The sequence below is a fragment of the Erythrolamprus reginae genome, chromosome 8, assembly GCF_031021105.1.
Source record: "Erythrolamprus reginae isolate rEryReg1 chromosome 8, rEryReg1.hap1, whole genome shotgun sequence".
Classification (NCBI taxonomy): domain Eukaryota; kingdom Metazoa; phylum Chordata; class Lepidosauria; order Squamata; family Dipsadidae; genus Erythrolamprus; species Erythrolamprus reginae.
The window spans coordinates 45892429-45918292 of record NC_091957.1 but is presented as its reverse complement, the minus strand read 5'-3'; the positions used below and the strand labels follow the sequence as shown (position 1 = coordinate 45918292).

Sequence of the window (25864 nt, the reverse complement as noted above, 5' to 3'; positions counted from 1 at the left end):
GTCTCTTATTTCTCTGTTGGGGATCAATCGCTGGAGTTAATTCCTAAACAGCTTTTCTTGCTATATTTAATTCCAGCAGGGGCACAGACTATTAGGTGGGTGATTGGCCATTTAACCCCTGCTCCTTATTTCCATAACATTAAATAACTTTGATGAAAATAAATTGGAGGAGCTGATGGCACGATGGAATAAGGTGAAAAATTATATCTTAAGTAGAATTTATGACGACAATGTGAAAAATAAATTCCAATCACTTTTTGTATGTAAAGAAATGTAAACCGGAGCTAAGGAAGAAATTGAAACTTATTGCAAATAATTTAACCCCCTAAATGGTGGTGGGGTGGGGATTATTGGTGTTGGGCACTTTTTCTTTAAGTAATTTTTTTTGTTTGTTGTAATAAAATTATAGACCCGAAATGAAATTAGAGACCCTGTAGATTATTTGTCATGTGGATCTGAATTTTGTGATTGACCTTTCCTCCTTTGAGGGGTTCTTACTATGAGTGTGAGGTTTTTTTCGTTTTCTTTACTTTGTTATACCCAAAACAGTACACATGTATAGTAAATGCAAACACAACAGCAGGGTTAAATGTAGAAAAGTGATTTGTGTAAATCAGTGATGGTGAAACTTTTGGGCTTAAAATAATTATATCATTTGTTTTTTGCACCAAATAAATAAGCCAACCAAACTCTAAGTTAAAGCCCTCTAGTGCCAGGGTTCTCCAGTCTCTAACCCAAGTCATAGATGCTGCCTGATGATATAGCTTCCAATTAGGTAGTCCCATTACTCCTCTTGGTTCTATGATCCTGGAGGTAACTTAATTTAATTCTACCTTTCTTTTCGGCCCATATTAATTTGTGAATTATTTTATCTAATGTTTAAAAAAAACACCTTGTTGGTTATGACCTTTAAAGCCCTACATGGCATTGGACCAGAGTACCTCCGGAACCGCCTGCTACCGCATGAATCCCAGCGACCGATAAGGTCCCACAGAGTTGGCCTTCTCCGGGTCCCGTCGACTAAACAATGTCGTCTGGCAGGCCCCAGGGGAAGAGCCTTCTCTGTGGCGGCCCTGGCCCTCTGGAATCAACTCCCCCTGGAGATTAGAACTGCTCCCACCTTCCTTGTCTTTCGTAAACTACTCAAGACCCACCTATACCGCCAGGCATGGGGGATTTGAGACATCTTCCCCCCAGGCTCCTTATAATTTATGTTTGGTATGTATGTGTTGTCTGGTTTTAATATGATAGGGTTTTAGTTATTTCTTTTAATATTAGATTTGTGCCACTATAATATTGTTTTTATCATTGTTGTGAGCCGCCCCGAGTCTTCGGAGAGGGGCAGCATACAAATCTAATAAATTATTATTATTATTATTATTATTATTATTATTATTATTATTATTATTATTATTATTCATAGGAGCTGTTTGAAATAAGAATAGTAATTTGGGTAGCACATTCATTTTTATTAAGGCAATTTTGCCAAGAAATGAGTTTTTGCCATTTTTCCAAATCTGCATTCACTTTTTGGATTGCCATGTCATAGTTATCTTTTTTTTTGTACTGTATTTTGTTGCGAGTATTAATCCTAAGTATCTAGTGTTCCAGTTCTATAAAGCACCAGGACTCAATTCCCAGGTTGATGCCGAGTCCAGAATTTAAATCTAACTCACTTTTTGAGAAGCACACTTTTTAGGAAAGTTAGTCTGGAACATGAGCTGCTACTAAAAACATCCCGTCTACGTCAAAATTACGGCGATCTAGAAGGAAAGACCACCAGTTTAAAATGCATCCAATTGATGTTTATTCCACTGATCAGGAGGCAAGGAATTTGATGTAGAAAGATTGATTTTTTTTTTGTACTTGGCAAGAGACATACATGAGCGACAACTCCTCTTAACAACCACACATCTACTGTGTGTGTGTGTGTTTTTCTGTCTACTGTGCTGAGGTAGGTTTGGAAAAACACCTCACGAAAGACCATGGGTTTCTACTGGCCTCCTTTTGCAAACTAATCCCGGTGCTCCTCTGTCCAACTTGCAAGATCCATCTGCGTTTCAAAAAGGTTTAAACTCCGCTGCAAATTCAAGCAAGCGACATTTGGATTGTTTGATGAAAGAGTCGTGCTTATGCACAGTACCATTTTAAAGGCACGTTTGCACCCCTACATTCTCCCCGGAGCTGTGTTTAGTATCTGAGTCCTCCCAGTCCCTTTATCTCAAAAAAAACAAAACCCCACACCATTTTTCAAGTTTCAAAGGATGAGCTTCCCCCACCTTAACTGCTGAGTAAAGATAAGTCAAGCCACCATTCTGGTGTGAAGGTCCCATTATCCAGGGGAAGCGGGGAGGAAATTAAAATGTATGACAGCAAAAGTCCGGGTTAAATAGCAGGTGTGTGACAGTGCATGGTTATTAATGTTCACCCAGCGGGGAATTCTAACACCAGAACTAGACTAGGTGGCCAGGAAGCCCTGAGGTCCATCTCAAACGTGGGGGGCAAGCTCCCTCACAGCTTCTCATCATTAAAAATCCTTCCTTCAGTTCTTTCTCTTCCTCCTCTTCCATTCAAAATGGCGTCCTCCTTCTCGAAGGAAGGAAACAGCACCGGCTCAGTCAGAGAGACTTTCGGAGAAGGGCGACTTGGATTTCTGCGTCTGCTCCAACCGGTTAAGAATGAACTGGCTGGTGTCAATGAAGCGCTCCACGCAGTTCACAAAGCAGGTCTCGGCTCGGCTGTCCAGCTTGGGGCCGGGTTTATCCATGCATTTCTCCTGTTTAACGTCACAAAAAGAGAAGTCATTCGACAGCGAAGGGAACCCATGATTTCAGGCCTCAGAACTGTGACTTTGCAAATACATAACTCGGTCTCTCTTTCTTTTTCTCAGCCTATCCAAATTGATGCCAACTGCACCCAGACTCATTTCCACCCACCCACCCACCCAAAAAACCCTGAACATGCAGAATTTGTAACACTTAGGTAACTAATGATAGATAGATAGATAGATAGATAGATAGATAGATAGATAGATAGATAGATAGATAGATAGATAGATAGATAGATAGATATGTTAGATAGGTAGGTAAGTAGGTAGATAGACATACAGACAGACATATAGATTAGATAGCTATAAAGACAAATGGAGGGATGGATTGATGGATAGGTAGATAGACAGACAGATATAGATTAAATAAATATAGAAGACAGATGGATAGATACTGGTAGAGATGGATGGATGGATTGATGCTAGATAGGTAGGTAGGTAGGCAGACAGACATATAGATTCGATACCTATAGAACATGGATGGATGGATGAGTAGGTAGGTAGGTAGATAGGCAGATATAGATTAGATAGATATAGAAGATAGATAATGGTTATTTATTTATTTATTTATTTATTATTTATTAGATTTGTATGCCGCCCCTCTCCGAACACTTGGGGCGGCTAACAACAATAAAGAAGACAATGTTAACAAATCTAATATTAAAAAATAATCTAAAAAAACCCCAATTTAAGAGACCAATCATACAAACAAGCATACCATCTATAAATTCTATAAGCCTAGGGGGAAGGGAAAATTTCAATTCCCCCATGCCTGACGACAGAGGTGGGTTTTAAGGAGCTTGCGAAAGGCAAGGAGGTTGGGGGCAACTCTGATATCTGGGGGGAGCTGGATGCTAGATAGGTAGACAGACAGACAGACATATAGATGAGATAGCTATAGAAGATCAATGGATGGATGGATAGAAAGATAGTAGGTAGGTAAACGGGTAGATAGACAAACAGACATAGATTAGATAGATCTAGAAGATGGATGGGTGGATGGATAGTTGGATAGACAGACAGACAGACAGACTATAGACAGACAGACGCTTGCCACAAATGTTGTGTCTGTATTAAAACGACACGCTTGTCCAACTCAAGTGTAGACGTCTGGTGTCAATCTGGCAGGCAAGCAGACTGGATGACATTGTTAGGTGAAAGTAACCCGTGTTTGGCTGAGAGAAGCAAGGGTGGATTTCAACAGTCGGATCGGTGATGCTGACCTGGTGCGTGGCCTTTATAATAGTGTCAACGTAGTGGCAGACACAGATCTGAGGAGAGCCACCGGGTCATGCAACCCACCGGATGACCCTGAACCGCTGGCTCAGCCTGAGCCGTCTTTAACAGGGCTGTGGCGTGAATCCAATTAGGGGGGGGAAAGCCCATCTAAGCTGCTTTGAGCCTTCCAAAGAAAAACACAACACACATAAAAAGCCAAATGGCAAAGCGGTACATATTGGTGCACCAGGAGCTCCCAATATTGTGTCTACTTGGCACAAAGCTAGGTAGAAAGTAGATGGGTAGATAGGCAGATATAGATTAGATAGATATAGTAGATAGATACTGGTAGAGATAGATGGATGGATGAGTAGATGGATGGATGCTAGACAGACAGACAGACAGACATATAGATTAGATAGCTATAGAAGATAAATGGATGGATGGATCATCCATCTTCTAGATCTATCTAATCTATGTCTGTCTGTCTATCTACCTGTTTAGCTACCTACTATCTTTCTATCTATCCATCCATCCACCCACCCACCCCATCCATCTTCTAGATCTATCTATGTCTGTCTGTCTATCTACCCGTTTACCTAGCTAGAAGCACCCTATTATTGCCAGCAGCAGCTGGAATTCCACTCCTAGGAGGCTGCTCCTGACTCTGGAGGCTCTATTCCAGCCTGAGCAAAGCTGGCGCTCCCCACATTTGGGGGGTACCCCAGAAGGGCACGCCGGCAAGCTTCAGTGTTGGGAAGACAGTTCCAGGAAAGCACCAATAGCTCTAGCCCCCCATTACTTCCCTTACCCCAATGGGGACAAATCAAGCAGTGGAGAGTCCCCCCCTTGAAGGAAGGGGGACCTATAGGTAGTTCTGTCTAATTTAATTTAATTATTTAATTTGCTTCCATGTCAGCCAATCCCAATGGGACTCAATGGAGATTCTCAGTCATCCGGGACACGGTTTGTCCCAAAGGTTCTTTATTTTTACAAGAGGCAACTGGACTTTCTGGCTTTTTTCTTTGAAGACGTTTCGCTTCTCCTCCAAGGAGCTTCTTCAGCTTTGACCCGGATGGTGGAGAACAGAAGAATGTCTTCAAGGAGCATAAATCCTTCAATCTTTCCCCACCGTCCAGTCAGAGTTGATGAAGCTTCTCAGATGAGAAGCAAAATGTCTTCAAAGCAAAGAACCAGAAAATCGAGTTGCCTCTTTGTAAAAATAAAGCACCCTGGGGATATAGTTATTTATTTATGGGACTTTTATGCCGTCCCTGTCCGAGGACTCGGGGCAGCTTACAACATATAATGAACAATATACAATATCTTAGATCCAGTTAATTAATTTAATAGTCTAAAAAACCCAAAACCATAAAAAACAGTCCTTCCATTCACTCATCATTCTCTCAACACATTCGTTGGCTAGGGGGCAAGAATCTAATGGCGGCATAAATAAGTCTTAAGGCTCTTTCGTAAGGTGAGGAGGGAGGGGCAGTACGAATCTCCAGGGTGGGGCTGATTCCAGAGGGCTGGGGCCCCCACAGAGAAAGCTCTCCCCCTAGGCCCCGCCAAACCAATTGGCAGCCAATGCAGTCCGTGGAGTGTTGGAGAGATAAAGACAGGAAATAGTATAAGGGCAGACTAGATAGAAACATAGAAGACTGATGGCAGAAAAAATCCTCATGGTCCATCTAGTCTGCCCTTATACTATTTCCTGTATTTTATGTGCCCCTTTGTTCTTGTGCTCCCTTTCCTATTAAAAACACTTCCCTCCTGAACCTCATTTAACCCTTTAACAACATATAGATGGACCAGGAGGTTCTTTTTCTGCTGTCAGTCTTCTATGTTTCTAACTGCCGCAATGATTCGCTTAATGACTCACTTCACCAATGTCTCATTCAGCACGTCAATGTGGGGTTCAATCGGTCGTAAGTTGAGGACCTCCACCGCTGTACTAACGGGGTCCTTCTCCTCCTTCCCCCCCTTTCCCCCCCCAACTTCCCCCTCCAGTGGCAGGGAGTTCCACCGTCCCTGCCTCCCTACCCAGCACAGCTCCGTCATCTGGTGCACGAGCTGCTGGAAGCGCTGCTTCTGCGACTCCACCTCGATGAAATGCTGCAGCTGCGGGTCGTTGACGGCGGCTCCCAAGTCCCCCGCGACGGACGACGGGTCCATGCCGGGCCCCGGCTGGAAAGGGAGAGAGAGCGCGGGCGGCTGAATGGACAGAGCGGGCAGGCGGGCAGGCGGGCGACCTTCACGTGCCTCCCCGGGGCCGGCCCCTCCGCGCATGCGCCCCCGGCGCCCCTCGTCCTCTTTTTTTTCTTTCCGGTCCGAGGGAGCGCTTCCGTTTTCCGGCAGAGCATTTGTAAGAGAGAAAAGCGGCAAGACGGACAGGGAGCAGGGGGAGAGGAAATCGGGCGTTAGGGCGCCCTCTTCAGTGTTGGAGCGGTACTCGCTCGACGACTGCCAACCCAGTCTAATTACAGACAGACAGACAGACAGATAGAGATAGATAAGAGAGAGAGAGAGATGATAGATACCGAGAGAGAGGAGGTTCCTCAGGATTTTTGTTTAAATTGATCTTTATAACTTTCTTTCAAAGCCAAGCAAATAATGATCATGAATCATCATCCCTCACAGGATGGAGTGTATTAATGGCCGGATGCCCTTCCCTGTCACCGATGCGGAGTTTTCTTCAACAGATATATTCTCAATGTGCCCAGAGAAAGAGAAATATCTGCCCCTCCCTAGGACTGAACTCACAGCCTCCTGATTGTGAGGCGAGAACGTAGAAGTGGGCTGCTTCCGGAATGCCTAATTGCGCGCAGCTCTGTGGCTCTGGAACACGAGTTCAGGATTTAGCGCAATTACGTTTCCTGCACCTTGCGGAGCTAGCAAAATTGCGCACAAAGACGCCGTGCAGGCAGATTTTGGTGAGGTTTTTTGCACAAAAGCTGAATTTTCAGCACGGTGTGGAAGGAAGCGAACTGGCAGCGAAATAAGTTAGAACCCATCCCTGTCTTGTATGCATACTGTAATGACATTTTAATATCAAATCAAATTAATTTCATCCCATCTAAAGCATTGCTTTCTGGAATACAAAGCTTTCCTGAATTAAACCAGAACCAAACAAAATGCATTATGATCTGATGTGTGTTGCAGCAATGCTTTTAATGATGGCTTATCCAGCAATCTGTGGTTCAGTAAATACACGGCTATCTGGGATGCGGGAAATAGTTACAGTGCGGGCATAATATACAATAGGTTGCACTGTGAAGTTATGGGAAAACTTTTTTTTTTCAAATTCAGCCCTGCAAAATATAATCCTCCCTTTTATTTGAGGATGAACATACAAGCACTTAAACCCTCCATTTAATCGTGATAAGAGCAACGTTACAGAGTTACTTAACTTACGGTCTCCTTCCTTTGCAGAAATAAATAGACAGCTTTGTAAAGCTATTTTAAGAATGCAGTTGAGTTTGCAGGTTCTATACATATCCTCCATGAATATGGTGCCTTTGTGCATTGTTCAGTTTTATAGCTCACCTACCAGCTCTAAACGAACAGCATTTTCATTCAGGCGAGACAGAGCAAATTGATAAAAGAGGGAGGGGGGACTTTCAAGTACCAATAATAACTTGAAGCCTAAATTTGCGAACTGGTTTTCAAAATCCGTAGTATCTCTTGCAATAAAAGCAGTTCAGTCTACAGCATATCCTGTGCCAAATTCTTTTTTTTTCCCTTCCTGTTTACTACTTCTCTGTTCTATTTTCTCACTGCTTCACAGTGAAACAGACTTCAAGTATTGCTAGTTGGAGGTGAAGTCTCATGCTTTGCACTTCTCCTGTATCGCATCAACTTTTACCTATTTGGTGTTTTTTTAAAAGAAAAAGAAAAGAAAAATTTCCCCCAAAGATTATCTGAAGAGTTCTACAGTAAGACTCCCGGCATAAGTTTCTCCAAGCAGAGTCAGTTTTGCAGGACGTTGAATGTGATTTATTGAGGAAGAGAATATTTAGGACCTTAACATTAATCGGGTCACGTCTCTACAATAAACAAAAATTAAAAGCAGATCTTCAACGAAGCACCAGTGAACAAGTCAACAAGGATCCAAGAAAGGTGATAAAGCAAATAAGTTTATTTTCCCTTTTTGAAATGCAATTCTTTTTTCGCATTTTTATCCAACGTTGCACCAGAACGTTTTGGAATAGCTGCATTCTCCGGAAGTTTGTTAAATCCCATTATCTTGTTTACAGCAATCTTGGAAGAGCCAGGCATCTTTATACCAAAAGCCTCTGCTATTTGTCCGTTATCATAGTCCATTGGGGGTTTTCATCATATCAAACGCTAAGCAGGATTTTTTTTCCCTGTAAACCAAGGTTAATCTCTAGGTGGGTAAAATCTGCGAGGGTTTCGCACCCATGATAGTGAAGGGAAGACAGAGGTGGAGGGAGTCAGGGATCAGAAATGATGACAATTTCATGCTGGTTTCATGCTGGTTTTCTTGTTGGCTGGCTTGGCACGGGGATGATTGGCTTGTTGGCTAGCTTGGCACGCCCCGAGTCTACAGAGAGGGGCGGCATACAAATCCAATAAATTATTATTAATTATTATTATTATGATTGCAGTGGCAAAAAACTACACCTTATCCTGCTGGATAGAGAGACAATCTATATATGGCACTTGCTGTCTTGTTAGTTCTGCCTGGCTTTGAAGACAAACACAAAGGTGAGTTGGAGACAATTCTCAATTGATCAAACAATTTTGGTTATGAATGCCTTTCTTGGTGATTTTGTTTTTCCACCATGTCCATTCAGCAATTCCTCAGCAAACTGAAGAAGGTGGCAACAATTCACAGGAGGAAATGTACATTTGGGTAACCGCGAGGGAAAATCAGACATCAGACAAGAAATAATGGATGAAAACTGTTGTGGTTCAGCCTGAGCCAGATCAAAGACCAGCTGCGTCTCTGCTGGCTCCATGCCCGGGGGAGTCTGAGAGCGGAGGGGAGAGTTCTTTGCAGCCAGACAGTGGAGACAGCAGTCAAGAAAGTGAAGATGAAGCAAGGCCTGGGAGCCCTGGGGAAGGGCTATCTCAAGCAAGCAGCTTTGATTCTCTGGAGTCCCTGGATGAAGAAGCACAAGCTATCATTAGTATGCGGCAGAGACGCATAGCTCAAAGGAGAACTCAACTGCGTAGATATTATCAGCGCTGAATGAGGAGCACCTGGGGGTTGGGTGTGGTCCTCATTAGCAGGGAAGGGTTTATAAGGCATGAGAACCATTTCGGCAGCGTGGAGTGTTATCAAAGAGGAGTTGGTGTTATCTGCATTTTCTCTCAGCGTTTTTATTCCTGGCTCATGGCCCAGCAGTCTTGAAGATCCGTGGGAGGTTTGTGTCTGTTAGCTCAACAGCCTCGTTTGGCATTAAGGATCCTGTTTTTCTGTATGAACAATTGCTTTCGTGTTTCGTTTGGAGTTCCAGTGCTTTCCTGACCTGTAAGGACATTTTCTGTTGGCTTCTTTTCTCTTTACCATCATAAAACTGTGTTTGGATTCAACCGGTGTGTCTGGCTTATCTTTTTGGGTTGGTCATAGCTTCCAGAGTGACCCAGACAGAACAGAAACTGAACAAGGAGAGATTCAACTTGGAAATAAGGAGAAATTTTCAAGACAGTGAGAACGATCAACCGATGGAACAGACGTTGCCTTCAGAAGTTGTGGGAGCTTCATCGCTGGAGGCTTTCGAGAAGAAACTGGACTGCCCTTAGTCAGAAATGGTGTACGGTCCCCTGCTTGGACTAGATGACCTACAAGGTCCCTTCCAACTCTGTTAATCTGTTAATCTTCATTTGCTAAATCCATAATTTGCCCAAGGAGGACTTGGAAACTTGGTCGTTCTTCTGCTTTCTGCAAGAAAAAAGAGAGAGTGAGAGGAAATGGCTTATATAAAACAGTTTCTAAAAAAAAGATAGACAAGGGGTCTTTCCTTTTTAAGCCAGTGCTTCTCAACCTGGGGGGTTGGGACCAGCCTTCCCCTTACCGGCACCGCGCTGGGAGCCTTTAAATGTCCTGGCTGGGGGAGGGAAGCCGGGCTCCAGGCTTGCCTCTGCTGCTAGCCAGAGAAAAAGGAAGGGAGAGAGAGGAAGAGAGAGAAGAAGGGAGGGAGAGAGACAGGGAAGGAGAAAGAGGAATAAAGGAAGGGGGGGAGAGGAAGAGAGAGAGGAAGGGAGGGGGAAAGAGAAAGAGGGAGAGAAAGAGAGAGAGAGAGAGATGAGAGAGGAAGGAAGAGTGAGAGAGAGGAAGAAAGCAAGACAGAGAGAGAAGAGTGGAAGGAAGAGAGAGAGGGGGGGGAATGATAGAAAAAAGGGGAGAAAAAAAGAAATGAGAAAATGATTCAGGCAGAGAATGACAGGAAAGAGAGAGAAACAGAGAGAAGTGACTCTTGATTTAAAGCATATGGTAAAAGCACTTAAATAATAACAGAGAGAAAAAACCCAGCCCTCACCTGTTTTTATTAATAGTTATGTTTTTGGTTTTGCTGGTTGTTTTAGTTTTAATAGTAATGGATTTTGGTTTTTTTAAATTATTAATTTCTTTTTAAAAAAAGAAGGGATTTTTTTCCCTATTTATTTATTTAATTAATTAATTAATTTTTTTTTCTATGCCACCCAGTCCCAAGAGGACTGCCGCTCAGACACTATACTTTTCCGCCCACACTGAAAAAAAATTAGAGGGAACATTGGTTGGGACCCCTTTGGGGGTTGAACAACCGTTTCATAGGGATCTCCTAGACAAATTTCCTATGGTGTTAGGAGCTAAAGCTTCTATTCTGGTGCCTTGGAACATATTTTTACAATCCGACCAATCAGGCGTTTACAGTGGGAGTGTCCCTTTGACCTTCCTGCCAATCAGCTTATAGTTCTGTTGGGAGAATTGGTGCTAGACTTATGGTTGAGGGTCACCACAACATGAGGAAATGTATTAAGGGGTTGCAGCATTAGAAAGGTTGAGAAACACTGTTATAATGTAAATAAATTGACATAATTGATAATTGTAAATAACATACTGAAAATGTAAATAATTGACAATGTGGACTGCATTGGCATCCTTCAGTCTTGAAAGACCATGGTATCATGTTCTGGATTCCCCGGAGCATGAAGCCTGGGTAGGTGAGTAACAATCAATCCGCCATACTAACCTACCCAATATGGACTAGATCAGTGTTTCCCAACCTTGCCAATTTGAAGATATCTGGACTTCTTGTTTGTTTGTTTGTTTATTTGTTCATTTGTTTATTTGTTCATTCATTCATTCAGTTAGTTAGTTAGAAGCAGTCATATTATTTACAGTCAAGTTTGAACCTGTTGCATACTCTTGTGTTGTTGCGGTTGAAGCTGAAGTAGTCAGCTTCATTATAATTATAATCATTATTTAACTAATTATAATCATCTAAACAGAGTAGATTATATATAAAATAATAATAAAAAGTGATATTTAATCAGGCTTCCTCCTCACACCCTGGGACAAATGAGACCCGGACTTACCTCGTGCCAACAACTGTACATGATGGCATAGACCTTGTCAGAGGCCATTTGGGGACGGTAGAGACGCAGGCCTTTGATGACGTGGTCAGTGGTCTCGCTGTTGGTGAACCTCTCGTAGGGCATCTTCCCCGAAGTGTGGACCTCCCACATCAGGACCCCTATCCCGAGTGAAAACATCACAGAACATGGGGGGTCAGAGCACTTTTAACCTCTTCTGAAATACACACTCAATTCTGCAGATAAGATTACTGGAGTCTGGACTACAAAGTCTCTCCCCCAAAATGCAATTGCCTGTACGTGACAAAAACCATACAGGTAGTCCTTGACTTAGGACCATTCATTTAAGAACCTTCAAAGTTACAGTGGCACTGGAAAAAAATGACCACGTCAGTGGGTCATTATCGGGTTAATTTGCTGTCATTGCTCACAGTCGCTCATGCCCTCATCACCTCGATGTTCGATTACTGCAATGCTCTCTACATGGGGCTACCTTTGAAAAGTGTTCGGAAACTTCAGATCGTGCAGAATGCAGCCACGAGAGACATCGTGGGGCTTCCTAAATTCGCCCACGTTTCTGCAACACTCCGTGGCTTGCATTGGCTGCCGATCGGTTTCCGGTCACAATTCAAAGTGTTGGTAATGACCTTTAAAGCCCTACATGGCATTGGGCCAGAATACATCCGGAACTGCCTTCTACCACACGAATCCCAGCGGCCGATAAGGTCCCACAGAGTTGGCCTTCTCCGGGTCCCGTCGACCAAACAATGTCGTTTGGCAGGGCCCAGGGGAAGAGCCTTCTGTGTGGCGGCCCCGGCCCTATGGAATCAACTCCCCCCAGAGATTAGAACGGCCCCCACCCTCCTTGTCTTTCGCAAACTACTCAAGAAACCACCTTTGTCGCCAGGCATGGGGGAGTTAAGATATTTCTTCCCCTAGGCCATTACAAGTTATGCATGGTATGTTTGTGTGTATGTTTGGTTTTTATAATTAGGGTTTTTAGTTGTTTTATTAAATTGGATTGCTACATATTGTCTTTTACCATTGTTGTTAGCCGCCCCGAGTCTGCCGAGAGGGGCGGCATACAAATCCAATAAATAAATAAATAAATAATGTCAGTGTCCCAATTAACATCCTAGAAATAAATCAGAGTCCAAACCCTGCCTTCTTCCAAGTTCCGATTTATTAACAGAGCTATGTTGGATACGAACTGTGTTCAAACCGATACTAACTTTCCCTACAGTTCTCCACCCTCGTTAAGGTTCATCCCTCATCCCCACACACACAACTTCATCATATGGACCACTCCGGTTCTCTCAAAGTCCGCGATCCTCCTCTGTACTTCCTGCTGGTGCTGAACAAAAGATGACCTTGAATCTCCGGAAACGCAGTGGGGGTAGTACGTTTATACACTATTTATGGAATACAGTACTTAATAGTTTTTTATTGTCCCTCTTTCTCTAGTATCTTAGTATGATCCTTAATTACTTTTAAAATATATGTTTTAAAAATAATATGTTTTTACCCGTAAATGCTTTAATCATTTTAATCATTCTCTAGAACTGAACTTTTATAGCAATTCAAGAAAATGGAGCTACTTGCCTAATCGGTTATCATACTGAACCTTGTGGGTTCAGCACAAAACCTTAAAATGTTACTGTGCTCCTCAAGAAATAATGCAGTCTATCGTTTGTCCTTTTTGTGGCTATTCAAATAATGTGACTTAATCAACTGAAAAAGAGCCCAAGCACTTATTTGAAAACTTATCTTGCTCGGTAAGCCATGCCCATCCAGTCACATGACCTTTAAGCCATCCCCGCAGTCACATAATTGTCAAGCCACTCCCACCTGGTCACATGGCTGGCAAACCACTCCTACGCGGTCACATGACCATCAAGCCACACCCACAAAACAAGCCACACCCACAGGGTGGCAGTAAAATTTTTGGCAGCCCATCACTGGGGTACCAACATATGCGCCGTGGAGCGGAACTGGACAATGGCCTGTGGGCCTACAGAGGGGGTCCACAACCATAAGTTGTGGCCATAAGTTTGCCATCACGGATATATAGGGTATCCTGATTAAGCAGGGGGCTGGACTAAAAGACCTCCAAAGTCCCTTCCAGCTCAATCCTGATTCTGATTCGTGCCGTCTGCTCACCAAAAGCCCAGACGTCCGATTTGCTGCTGAACTTGCTGTAGAGTAGAACCTCTGGAGGAGACCACCGGACTGGAAATTTGGTTCCCACGGAGCTGATGTAGTCATCATCCAAGACGTATCTGCAAAGAGAAGGTTGGGTTGGGCAACTTCAAGCTGTAATCCTCAAATCAATTGTTAGATTGTTTAGGGAAAATATATCATCCACAAAACAAACTTAATACAGAGTAAAGGTGTGAGTAGTGACAGCAATGGACTGTTCAGACAAACAAACCAGACTAGTAAACATAGAATATATGATTGTGGATTAGGGGTGATATCCTGAGTAGTTGGAGCTTGCAGGCTACTTGGTTGTTTTGCAATGTGTGTTCTGAGTCTGGTTTCAGTTTCTACGGCTGGGATACGTTTGTTAATGATGGCTGGTTTCCAGATGTCTGGTAGGTGGGAGGTATCATCCCACTTGTTCATATTTTGGGGATGTTTTTCTATCTCGATGGCTTCCATGATTATTCTTTTGCTGTAGTGTTCTGTTTTGGAAATTAATTTAATACTATCAAAATCAATTTCATGTCCTGTAGTTTTGAAGTGTTGGAAAAGGGAGGAGGTTTTTTCTTTTTTTCTTAATGCATTCTTATGTTCTGCAACACGTGCATTTACTCTCCTGTTAGTTTGTCCAATATATGTGGCTGGGCAGATATATATACATACATACTGCTCAAAAAAATAAAGGGAACACTCAAATAACACATCCTAGATCTGATTGAATGAAATAGTCTCATTGAATATTTCATTTGCACAACTATTCCATTTGCACAACAGCAGGTGAAATTGATTGTCAATCAGTGTTGCTTCCTAAGTGGAAAGTTTGATTTCACAGAAGTTTGATTTACTTGGAGTTATATTCTGTTGTTTAAGTGTTCCCTTTATTTTTTGAGCCGTGTATTATACACAGATATACAGTAGAATACTCTCTATACAATCCAAATCACAAATGCCAAATACAAACCAGGTACATCAGAATACAGCTCTATACACACAGTAACTATCAGAAATACTCCCCCAAACAGGAACTCCATTAGCTCCCTTTTGTGGCCAACAGGCACACTTCTCTTAAAGATATATCACTTAAACATACATTGATAGTTTATATGTATTGTTAAACCCAACATAGTATCATACAAGGTACTGACACTGTTGTGGTTCAGCCTGAGTCAGATCAAAGACCAGCTGCGTCTCTGCTGGCTCCATGCCCGGGGGAGGCTGAGAGCGGAGAGGAGAGTTCTTGGCAGTCAGACAGGGGAGATTACAGTCAGGAAAGTGACGAGGAAGAAAGGCCTGGGAGCCCTGGGGAGGGGCTCTCTCAAGCAAGTAGCTTGGATTCTCTGGAGTCTCTGGAGTCATTGGATGACGAAGCACAAGCTATCATTAGTATGCGACAGAGACGCATAGATCAAAGGAGGAATCAACTGAATAGATATTATCAGCGTTGAATGAGGAACACCAGGGGGTTGGGTGTGGTCCTCATTAGCAGGGAAGGGTTTATAAGGCAGGCAAACTCTTTCGGCAGCGTGGAGTGTTATCAAAGTGGAGTTGCTGTTATCTGCCTTTGCTCTCAGCGTTTTTGTTCCTGGCTCATGGCCCAGCAGTCTTGAAGACCCGTGGGAGGTTGGTGTATGTTAGCATCAGCCTCGTTTGGCATTGAGGATCTTGTGTTTATGTATGAACAATTGCCTTCGTGTATCTATTTGGAGTTCCAGTGCTTTCCTGACTTGTAAGGACATTTTCTGTTGGCTTCTTTTCTCTTTACCATTATAAAACTGTGTGTGGATTCAACCGGTGTGTCTGGCTTATCTTTTTGGGTTGGCCATAGCTTCCGGAGTGACCCAGACAGAACACACACCAATAACTCAGGTTGAAGAAAACAGACCATTTCTCAACCTTGGCAACTATCCTAACCGGCAGGCCCATTGGCACCGAAACTCACCTGGAAAGGCCGAAATCGGAGACTTTAACCACCCCTTCTTCGTTGACCAAACAGTTGCGTGCAGCCTATGGAAGACAAATCAAGAGAGGAAGCTTCATATAAATAGTGTGATATTGTAATAAAGCATATCAATATTCGTTACAATCATGAACCAGCGTAAACTTAAAATTTCCGCTTTCTGAGAATCAGGATGTCCAAGCTTGTTACAAGATCCAGAATATCTCCGAGACCGCCTTCTGCTGCACGAATCCCAGCGACCGATTAGGTCCCACAGAGTGGGCCTTCTCCGGATCCCGTCAACTAAACAATGTCGGTTGGTGGGCCCCAGAGGAAGAGCCTTTTCTGTGGCGGCCCCAACCCTCTGGAACCAGCTCCCCCCAGCGATCAGAGCTGCCCCCACCCTCCTCGCCTTTCGTAAACTCCTCAAAACCCACCTTTGCCATCAGGCATGGGGGAACTGAGATATCTCCCCTGGGCCTATACAACTTATGTATGGTATGTTTGTACGTATGTCTGCTTAATAATGGGGTTTTTAAAATATTTTAAATTGTAAATTATTAGATTTGTTATGAACTGTTTTATTCTGTTGTGAGCCGCCCCGAGTCTACGGAGAGGGGCGGCATACAAATGTAATAAATAAGTAAGTAAGTAAGTAAGTAAGTAAGTAAGTAAGTAAGTAAGTAAGTAAGTAAGTAAGTAAGTAAGTAAGTAAAGAAAGAAAGAAAGAAAGAAAGAAAGAAAGAAAGAAAGAAAGAAAGAAAGAAAGAAAGAAAGATTGATTCCCTGGATAGAGAATTGACTGTAAATATTTTAAAGAAATAATTTTTGTTTGGACAGAAGGAAGATGTTCATACACTGATAGGGAGAGACAAACTTCCAGAAACCATCAACTATCTTGTCCCTGCATGGTGTGAATTTGGGGCACTTTGGTAGCACTTTCAGCCTTGATCTAGAACCTCCATCATCATCCCAGTTTGTGCAATCCTGATGAAACTTCCACCCAGTTGCAGAACCTCCAACCTCCATCATTATCCCAGTTTGAGGATCTGATAGCACTTTCATCCCAGGTCTAATATCTCCATCATTAGACTGATAGCATTTTCATCCATGTTGGGGTGGAAAAAGCTGTGGCCTTCCAGATATTGTGCACCAGTTGTGGCCCTACTTGGACAGGGAGTCATTGCTCACAGTCACTCATGCCCTCATCACCTCGAGGCTCGACTACTGTAATGCTCTCTACATGGGGCTACCTTTGAAAAGTGTTCGGAAACTTCAGATCGTGCAGAATGCAGCTGCGAGAGCAATCATGGGCTTCCCTAGGTACGCCCATGTTTCTCCAACACTCCGCAGTCTGCATTGGTTGCCTATCAGTTTCCGGTCACAATTCAAAGTGTTGATTATGACCTATAAAGCCCTTCATGGCATCGGACCAGAATATCTCCGGGACCGCCTTCTGCCGCACGAATCCCAGTGACCGGTTAGGTCCCACAGAGTTGGCCTTCTCCGGGTCCCGTCGACTAAACAATGTCTTTTGGCGGGCCCCAGGGGAAGAGCCTTCTCTGTGGCGGCCCCGGCCCTCTGGAATCAACTCCCCCCAGAGATTAGAACTGCCCCACCCTTCCTGTCTTTCGTAAACTACTTAAGACTCACTTATACCGCCAGGCATGGGGGAGTTGAGACACTTTTCCCCCAGGCTATTTTTTATACTTTGTTTTATGTTTGGTATGAATGTTGCTGTTTGGTTTTTAAGTAATGATAGGGTTTTATATGTTTTTAATATTAGATTTGTTCCACTGTTATATTGTTTTTATTGCTGTTGTGAGCCGCCCCGAGTCTTCGGAGAGGGGCGGCATACAAATCTAATAAATAAATAAATAAAATAAATATCTCCAGAATCCTGTACCAGTAGATATGTTGGCTAAGGTGACAGAGATGTGTCCTTCAGCAACATCTGGAAGGCCACAAGTCATCCATGCCTCATCCAACCCAAAGACATTGACTTGAGTTTTCTCCCTTGGGGAATTAAGCAGTGCGTCACTTACCAGGTCCCTATGTAGAAACTGTTTGGATTCCAGATATGCCATGGCCTCACATACATCCTTACACATATCTAAAAGCTCAGTGGCCTGGCAGGACCGCCGAGTATCCCGTAGGTAAGTCAAGAGGCAACCTTTGGACAGGTACTCTGTGATGATCAAGATTGGTCTTTCCTTAGTGCAAACCCCAAACAGTTGCACCAGGTTGGCATGGGAGAGATTCCTGAAAAAGGAAAGCAAGAACTTCATTGGTTTGGAAATTCACCTTTGTCCATTTTGGGGGCAGGCATGGGGGGATAAAATTTTCCTTTATTTTTCTTCCAACTTACAATAAAACCCCATGAGCAATAAAAAAACACAGAATCAACGCTTAAAATATTAATGAATAATATTTCTTTGATATATTAAACGTTCAGAGAAAAAAAATGCTAATAATACTTTCAATATGTACTTTTTATCCTCTGCTAAGTTAATTAAGATTAGCTACACATGATATATATTTCATCTACAGATAACAATATTATGATATCTAGTCCCTTATATTCCCTTTTTCTATTTATAATAAAAAATAAACAACTTTGAGTCTGTCATCTGCACCTCTGTAACTGTCTGGTTTGGTGCTGCAACCCAACAGGACCGACACAGACTTCAGAGGAGAATCAGAACTGCAGAAAAAACAATTGCTGCCAACCTGCCTTCCATTGAGGACCTACCGTATATACTGCACGAGTCAAAAAGAGGGCGGGGAAAATATTTACTGACCCCTCACATCCTGGACGCAAACTGTTTCAACTCCTACCCTCAAAACGTCGCTACAGAGCACTGCACACCAAGACAACTAGACACAAGAACAGTTTTTTTCCGAACGCCATCACTCTACTAAACAAATAATTCCCTCAACACTGTCAGACTTTCTACTAAATCTGCACTTCTATTCTACTAGTTTTTCTCATCATTCCTTTCACCCATTTCCTCCCATGTTGACTGTATGACTGTAACTTGTTGCTTATATCCTAAGATTTTTATTAATATTGCTTCTTCATTGCTTATTTGACCCCTATGACAATCATTAAGTGTTGTACCACATGATTCTTGACAAATGTATATTTTATTTTATGTACGCTGAGAGCATCTGCACCAAGACAAATTCCTTGTGTGTCCAATCACACTTGGCCAATAAAAATTCTTTTCTATTCTATTCTATTCTAACTCAATATCTAATTTAATCCTTTCATCTCAACTCCTTATCCAATGCTGCCACCAATCTTTATTTTGTCATCTGGGTCTTTAATAGATTAAAATTAAATCATCATATATTTCTTCAAAAGCAATTAAAAGAAAATACTTCTCAATTATTTTTAGTTTCCAACCATTCATAAAAATTTCCCCAGATCTTATAGTAAGGACACTCCTCTTTATCTTTAAGTTTAAGTAAGCACAATCTAAAATCTTAAGTAATATTTCTCTTTCGTCTGAAATTTTATTCAGCTTCCAACACCTTTGTCCATCATTAATTTTTTTCTCCATCAAATGACAAAAAATAAGGAGCAGATCAAAGTCATCATATAAATTGTTCAGCTGGGGCTTAGCATGTTTCAGGAACTCACCTGTGGTTATTCATACAATCAACATGTTCTGTTAAGCACCGACTATGGTTTATTTAAGGAATAAATCCTGATTAAACAAACCTTAGTTGGCGTGGCATGCAAACCCAGTACTTCATTCCAAACTGGCTTTTCATATAAGTGGAAGGAAAAATATCCAAGAGTAACATTCATTATTTATGTTCACCTCTATAACTGTCAGAACTGCAGAAAAAAACAATTGCTACCAACCTGCCTTCCATTGAAGACCTGTATACTGCATGAGTCAAAAAGAGGGCTGTGGAAATATTTACTGCCCCCTCGCATCCTGGACATAAACTGTTTCAACTCCTACCCTCAAAACATCGCTGCAGAGCACTGCACACCAAGACAACTAGACACCAGAACTGTTTTTTTCCCAAACGCCATCACTCTGCTAAACAAATAATTCCCTCAACACTGTCAAACTATTTACTAAGTCTGCACTACTACTACTACTATTTTTTCTCATCATTCCTATCACCCATTTCCTCCCACTTAGGACTGTATGACTGTAACTTGTTGCTTGTCTCCTTACATTTTTTATTAATATTGATTGTTTCATCATTGCTTATTTGACCCCTGTGACAATCATTAAGTGTTGTACCACATGATTCTTGACAAATCTATATTTTCTTTTATGTATACTGTGAGCCTATGCCCCAAGACAAATTCCTTTTGTGTCCAATCCTACTTGGCCAATAAAATAATTCGATTTTATTCAAGTAATAATTCAATTATTTTCTATTGCAAAGAAAAGTCTGACTTCTAGCTACAGACAGGAGAGCATTGTCTTCAGGTGACTAATTGAGAAGTATCTACCCAAATACACTTCCTTTAATGACTAGGCTCCAACAAGACCCAAGTTGAAATAAGGCTGAGCTTACAACATGTGTGATGGACTACACTGGGAAATCTGAAAGCCCAGAGATGCCTTCAGAATTGCAACAGAATCTCAGCAAGCATGGCAAGAGGAGAAGGATGTTGGGAGTAGAAGTTGAACAACATCTGGAAGGTTACAAGATCTTTTTCCTGATCTAAAGGAGAGTCTTGATACAGAAAAGAAGGAAAGGAGATGCTGGCTCACATCATGACTTTGGCTTCATCGATAAAGGCGTCTTCTGACATGCAGCCTTCTTTGATCATCTTGATGGCCACGTTGTGTTGACCTCGCCACTTGCCATGCTTCACCACTCCGAACTGGCCTGTCCCCAGCTCTTTCAGAAATGTCAGTTCTTTCAGGTCAATCTCCCACGCCCCTAAGGATGACACAGAGCCTGGGCGTGAGTGAAAATCCAGTTGGATGTGAAGAAGACTACCATGGACCATTTCCCGCAATGTCCCAAAAACATCTAATGTCACAGAAGGCCTTGAAGGAAGCAAATGGATGGCCTTTGAGTTTCCATAACCATACATTAAATATAACATATAGGCTGTGTTCACTCAACGTGCTATTGAATTAACGTTTAATATTGGCTACTGAATTAACTGGATTCACACAATAATAGAATAGAATAGAATAGAATAGAATAGAATAGGTTAGAGTAGGGAAGGGTAGAGTAGAGTAGAGTAGAGTAGAGAATTCTGGGAGTTGAAGTCCACCCATTTGAAAGATTCCAGGATTGAGGAAAAACCGGTACAGAAGCAGTGCAAGGCAGGAAACAGCTTAGTGATTCATTCTGGTTCAGTTTTTCCAGGGAAAATTGAGGGTAGAGTAGGGTAGGGTAGGGTGGAATGGAATGGAATGGAATAGAATAGAATTTATTTATTTATTTATTAGATTTGTATGCCGCCCCTCTCCGTAGACTAGACTAGACTAGACTAGAATAGAATAGAATAGAATAGAATAGAATAACAGAGTTGGGAGTGACCTTGGAAGTCTTCTAGTTCAATCCCCTGCGTAGGCAGGAAACCCTAAACCACTTCAGACAAACGGGTTTTCCAATATCCTCTTAAAAAATTCCAGTGTTGGAGCATCTACAACTTCTGGAGGCAAGTTGTTCCACTGCTTAATTGTTCTAACTGTCAGGAACATTTCTCCTTAGTTCTAAGTTGCTTCCCTCCTGGATGAATTTCCATCCGTTGCTTCTGAGAGTGCAAAACGCATGAAATGCCATAGAAAGGAAGGAAAGCTTAATCATTGCTAAGTCATTTGTGGATCTAGTTCAGTGAACTCAACCAATGGTTAAGGACATCCAAGCATTACCATATCCAAGTCCTGCAGTAGAAGGAGCAGATTTTTGTTGTGTTGACACAGGATACTTCAATCGGGAAATAAGTCCTGGTGGATAAAAACAATGAGGTCATTAGAAGGTTATTCCATATAAGAAGAGTCCGTTTGGTGCAATAACTGAAGGCTAGAATAAACCAGGAGACTGGGAGTTCTAGTTCTGCCTTGGGGATGGAGTCAATGGGGTGACCTTGGGCCAGTCCCTCTCTCTTGGTCCTAGGAGGCAAGAGGCAAGTACTTCTGAAAACTCTGCCAAATAATAATTAATGAAATCATAAGATGATAATAATAATAATAACAACAACAACAACAAAACAACAACAAAACAACAATAACAATAACAATAATAAACTCAAAATAAAATAAATGATAATTATTATTATTATTTATTAGATTTGTATGCCGCTCCTCTCCGAAGACTCAGGTGGCTAAAATACAATACAATACAATACAATAATAAATAAAATTAAATTTAAAAAAACGAACAAAACAAAATAACAAAACAAAAACAAAACAAGACAGAAGAATAGAATGGATCGGAACACAGGCCATCTAGTTGTCAGGAGTTAAGGCCAAATCAAAGACACCTTCCTGTGCTCCAAATCCATCATGGAAAATTTGCAGTGATGCCAAAGCAGTGAAGCATGCTTTGATCTTCAGAATAGTCTTTGCCTTTTGCTAAGCCACAAGGATATCAACCGCCTTCTGTGATATGGATTAAATAGGTTTAACTGAGAAGGGCTGAGCTGCCTGTGAAAGCTAAGTGTGAATCTAAAGACCAGTTTAAGTAAGGGGCATACATAAGCACACTAGAGTGCCTTCCGTCCCCTGTCCTAGAGTCTCTCCTATATCTCGTATTTCTTCTCTACTATATCCTCTATAGCCTTCATTGTGTATTATTGTGTATTGGACTAAGTAAGTAAGTAAGTAAGTAAGTAAGTAAGTAAGTAAGTAAAAAAATAAAATAAAATAAAATATAAAATAAATGAAATGAAATGAAATAAATAAAATAAAATAAAAAAATTAAATTAAATTAAATTAAATTAAATTAAATTAAATTAAATTAAATTACATTACATTACATTACATTACATTACATTAAATTAAATTAAATTAAATTAAATTAAATTAAATTAAATTAAATTAAATTAAATTAAATTAAATTAAATTAAATTAAATTAAATTAAATTAAATTAAATTAAATTAAATTAAATTAAATTAAATTAAATTAAATTAAATTAAATTAAATTAAATTAAATTAAATTAAATACACCTGCTCATCCTCACCTGCGGAGTTGTGTTGGTGATAGTTGATGAGCTCTGGGATAGTGCTGAAGTGGTGCTTCTCGGCCAGGAAATATTTGTTCTGGGGCGTCGAACATACCACATAATGGCGGATGGTGCCTTGAGGTTCCCTGAAGGAGGAAGCAATCGGGCGTTAAAAAGGGATTCCAAGAGAAAGAAAGACGGTGACGTGAGAAATTGGGACGTCAGGAAGAAGGAGCCACTCCTATAGGAAAAGAGACAGAAAGTCCACCTCGTTTCGAAAGAAAGAATCAGAACGTTGGAATGGGATGCTGAGGTCATCTAATCTAACCCATTGTTCGGTGCAGGAATTTCTCACCTCCTCTTTTTTTTTAATGCCAAAAAGTTTTTTTTAATTTTAAATCTACAATAAAAACGTGCTTACAACATCATATATCTTCAATACAGCTTAAACATATATCTTCTTCAATACAACTTTTAATACAAAGAAATCACATATCCATTTTATGATATCTTATATATATATATTGCTTAACTCTTGCTGCCTTTTTTTCTAATTTCGTCATCCAGATAAACCAATTATCTTCCATTTAAATTTATTGCTAATATTTCCTTCACATGCTAAATAATATATCTCTAACTTCTCTAACTTCTTAAATCTCAATCTTCTTGTCCTTATTTACTTTCCTAATAACTAAAAACCTTTATCTCTTCCTCTTTATTTAACATTTTTTAACAATGAATGATACCGTGGAGGATCTATTAAAAAAAAATGTATCGCTTTATATAATAGCATTATCTAGGAATTTGGAACTGGTTAAAAATCAATTGTTGTCCCTTTGTCCTGCACAATTAATAAGCTTAAGCCTAGTGAACTAAAGGGTCATCTTCTGAAAGATCATGATATTGATGTTTTTTTTTAAAAAAAACATTCTTCTTATTTGATCAATACAAAAACTATGGACCTTCAAGCAGCCTATCCCAGTGTCAACCATAATCTCCAAATATGTTGCTAAAATCTACAGATGGAGCCCTTCCTGAGGACTAGCCTGGTGTGGAATTCACTTCTATTTTTTAACAGCCGGTCACACTTGTTACAGATGTTAGGTCTACCTTATATGCAGCTCTATCATTCCTCTCTATTTTGGTTGTTTCCATTTATCACACTGTTTCTCTAGGATTCATTTCTATTGTTCTTGTGCTGTATTTTCTATTCCTGTTGTTTTACTCACTCTCTAGTATTAACAGATCAGCAGAGTTGGAAGGGACCTCGCAGGTCATCTAGTCCAACCCCTTGCTCAATCAGGAGATATCCTACATCTGACTCTACCTAGGATTGAACACAGTAACGGCTTGTGGCATGCTTCCTTACTCTACATGAAAGAATACTCACCCAGAGGACTTAGCAAACACAGAGACGGTGTATTTCCCTGTCTTGCTGATAGAATCTCGAACGATGAAACCGCCATCTTTGTCCTGAAATATAAAAATGCCTACATTTTTCAGTTGTGAAGATTGGAGAAAGATTAATTTTTCAAGGTAAGACAAAACCTGAGTCCCTTGATGGAAGCCCCTCTTGTGAGTTTGCTTCCAAACCCTTTAAATAAAGCTGCCCTGACTTAAAATGCTGGATTACTAGCCCTAGTAGCAAGTAATAGCTAGTAGTAGTAAAACTGAGTAGTTTTACCCTAACTCCATGTCTAAATCTAGTGCATCTTTCACAAGGATTATAAACACAGAGAAATTCTTGGAATATAATTTAGGATCTTGGATTGAAATGATATGCTATACAAACTAGTTCTTGGTCATTAGCTACTCCTGATTGGATCCAGAAGCTAAGCAGAAATAAAAGGAGTACAAAAAAAACCACACAACGTACAGTATTCACAGTCAAAGACGATTCCCCCCAAATCCTTACTTAGAATTCCTTGCAGTGTTTCTCAAACTTGGCAGTTGAAGATATGTGACCCTTCAACTCTCAGAAATCCTCAGCCAACGCTTTAATTTAAAGTATTTTAAATTAACACTTTAATTTAATATAATTTATTTATAAAAACCCAACTCCTGTTGGACTCTGGGTGACATATAACATATAAAATGATATAAAACAATTTAAAACCCCAGAATAAATCATTCAAATCCCCCCTCCCCCAAGCCAGCTGGGGAATTCTGGGAGCTGAAGTCCACACAACTTTTTAAGGGTTGAAAAATATAAATTGTTTGCAATGAAAGGAAGAGGAGGAAAGATGGACAAGACAGACACTAGACAATACCTCTTTCTTCAGCAATTCTTCCGCTTGCCTTCTGGTTATGTTTTTCAGATACCACCTAAAACACGACAAGATACTTTGTCAAGAAAGAATGACTACTTCAGCTTCAACCGCAACAACACAAGAGTACGCACCAGATTCAAACTTAATATTAACCGCTCCAAACTTGACTGTAAAAAATATGACTTTAACAATCGAGTTGTCGAAGCGTGGAATTCATTACCGGACTCAGTAGTGTCAACCCCTAACCCCCAACATTTCTCCCTTAGACTATCCACGATTGACCTCTCCAGGTTCCTAAGAGGTTAGTAAGGGGCGTACATAAGTGCACCAGTGTGCCTTTCGTCCCCTGTCCAATTGTCTTTCCTTTATCTCATATATCATATATATTTTCTTCCTTTCATATATCTTCTCCTCTATTTTTACATATTATCTTTATATATATTACTTCATGTCTATTCTCTTCAATATGTACTGCGTATTGGACAAATGAATAAATAAATAAAATAAAGAAAGAACATCTGCGATGAAGGTCAAGCATAGAAACCTTGGAGGAAGTTATTTGGGATAAAGAATGAAAATGAACTTCTCCAAAAGAATTTAAGAGTGGTTCATTCCCAAAGTTGCCCTCCTGTTTGATGAAAATATGGGACCAAGCAATGCGGAACATCTGGTGGTCCCACCTATCTTATTACTAGCTGATCTTCTACTT

At 41.0% G+C, this 25864-nt stretch overlaps 2 protein-coding genes and 1 long non-coding RNA gene across 4 annotated transcripts in view; 1 reads left to right on the top strand and 2 right to left on the bottom strand.

The window, feature by feature from the left end:
• Positions 1-1783: 1783 nt before the first annotated feature.
• On the bottom strand, positions 1784-6377 carry TIMM8A (translocase of inner mitochondrial membrane 8A). Its single transcript, XM_070758325.1, has 2 exons — positions 6089-6377; positions 1784-2776 (listed from the first exon to the last, which is right to left on the bottom strand). The coding sequence occupies exons 1-2, from the start codon at positions 6332-6334 to the stop codon at positions 2615-2617; spliced, it is 408 nt and encodes a 135-aa protein (XP_070614426.1). The 5' UTR covers positions 6335-6377; the 3' UTR covers positions 1784-2614.
• Positions 6378-7838: 1461 nt separating this feature from the next.
• LOC139171552 (uncharacterized) lies at positions 7839-9604 on the top strand. The gene is made up of 3 exons (XR_011559766.1): positions 7839-8164; positions 8674-8773; positions 8863-9604. It is a non-coding gene; the product is annotated as an uncharacterized lncRNA (long non-coding RNA).
• BTK (Bruton tyrosine kinase) overlaps positions 8161-25864 on the bottom strand; it is a 46605-nt gene continuing 28901 nt past the window's right edge. For both annotated transcript variants that reach the window (XM_070759854.1, XM_070759853.1), the window contains exons 10-19: positions 25156-25210; positions 24276-24358; positions 22904-23031; positions 21593-21667; positions 20474-20645; positions 17771-17987; positions 15729-15793; positions 13748-13866; positions 11591-11748; positions 8161-9953 (exon numbers count right to left, since the gene is read on the bottom strand). In XM_070759854.1, the coding sequence (XP_070615955.1) occupies positions 9885-9953; positions 11591-11748; positions 13748-13866; positions 15729-15793; positions 17771-17987; positions 20474-20645; positions 21593-21667; positions 22904-23031; positions 24276-24358; positions 25156-25210 (1141 nt within the window). In that variant the 3' untranslated portion in view covers positions 8161-9884. The remainder of the gene's footprint in view (positions 9954-11590; positions 11749-13747; positions 13867-15728; positions 15794-17770; positions 17988-20473; positions 20646-21592; positions 21668-22903; positions 23032-24275; positions 24359-25155; positions 25211-25864) is intronic.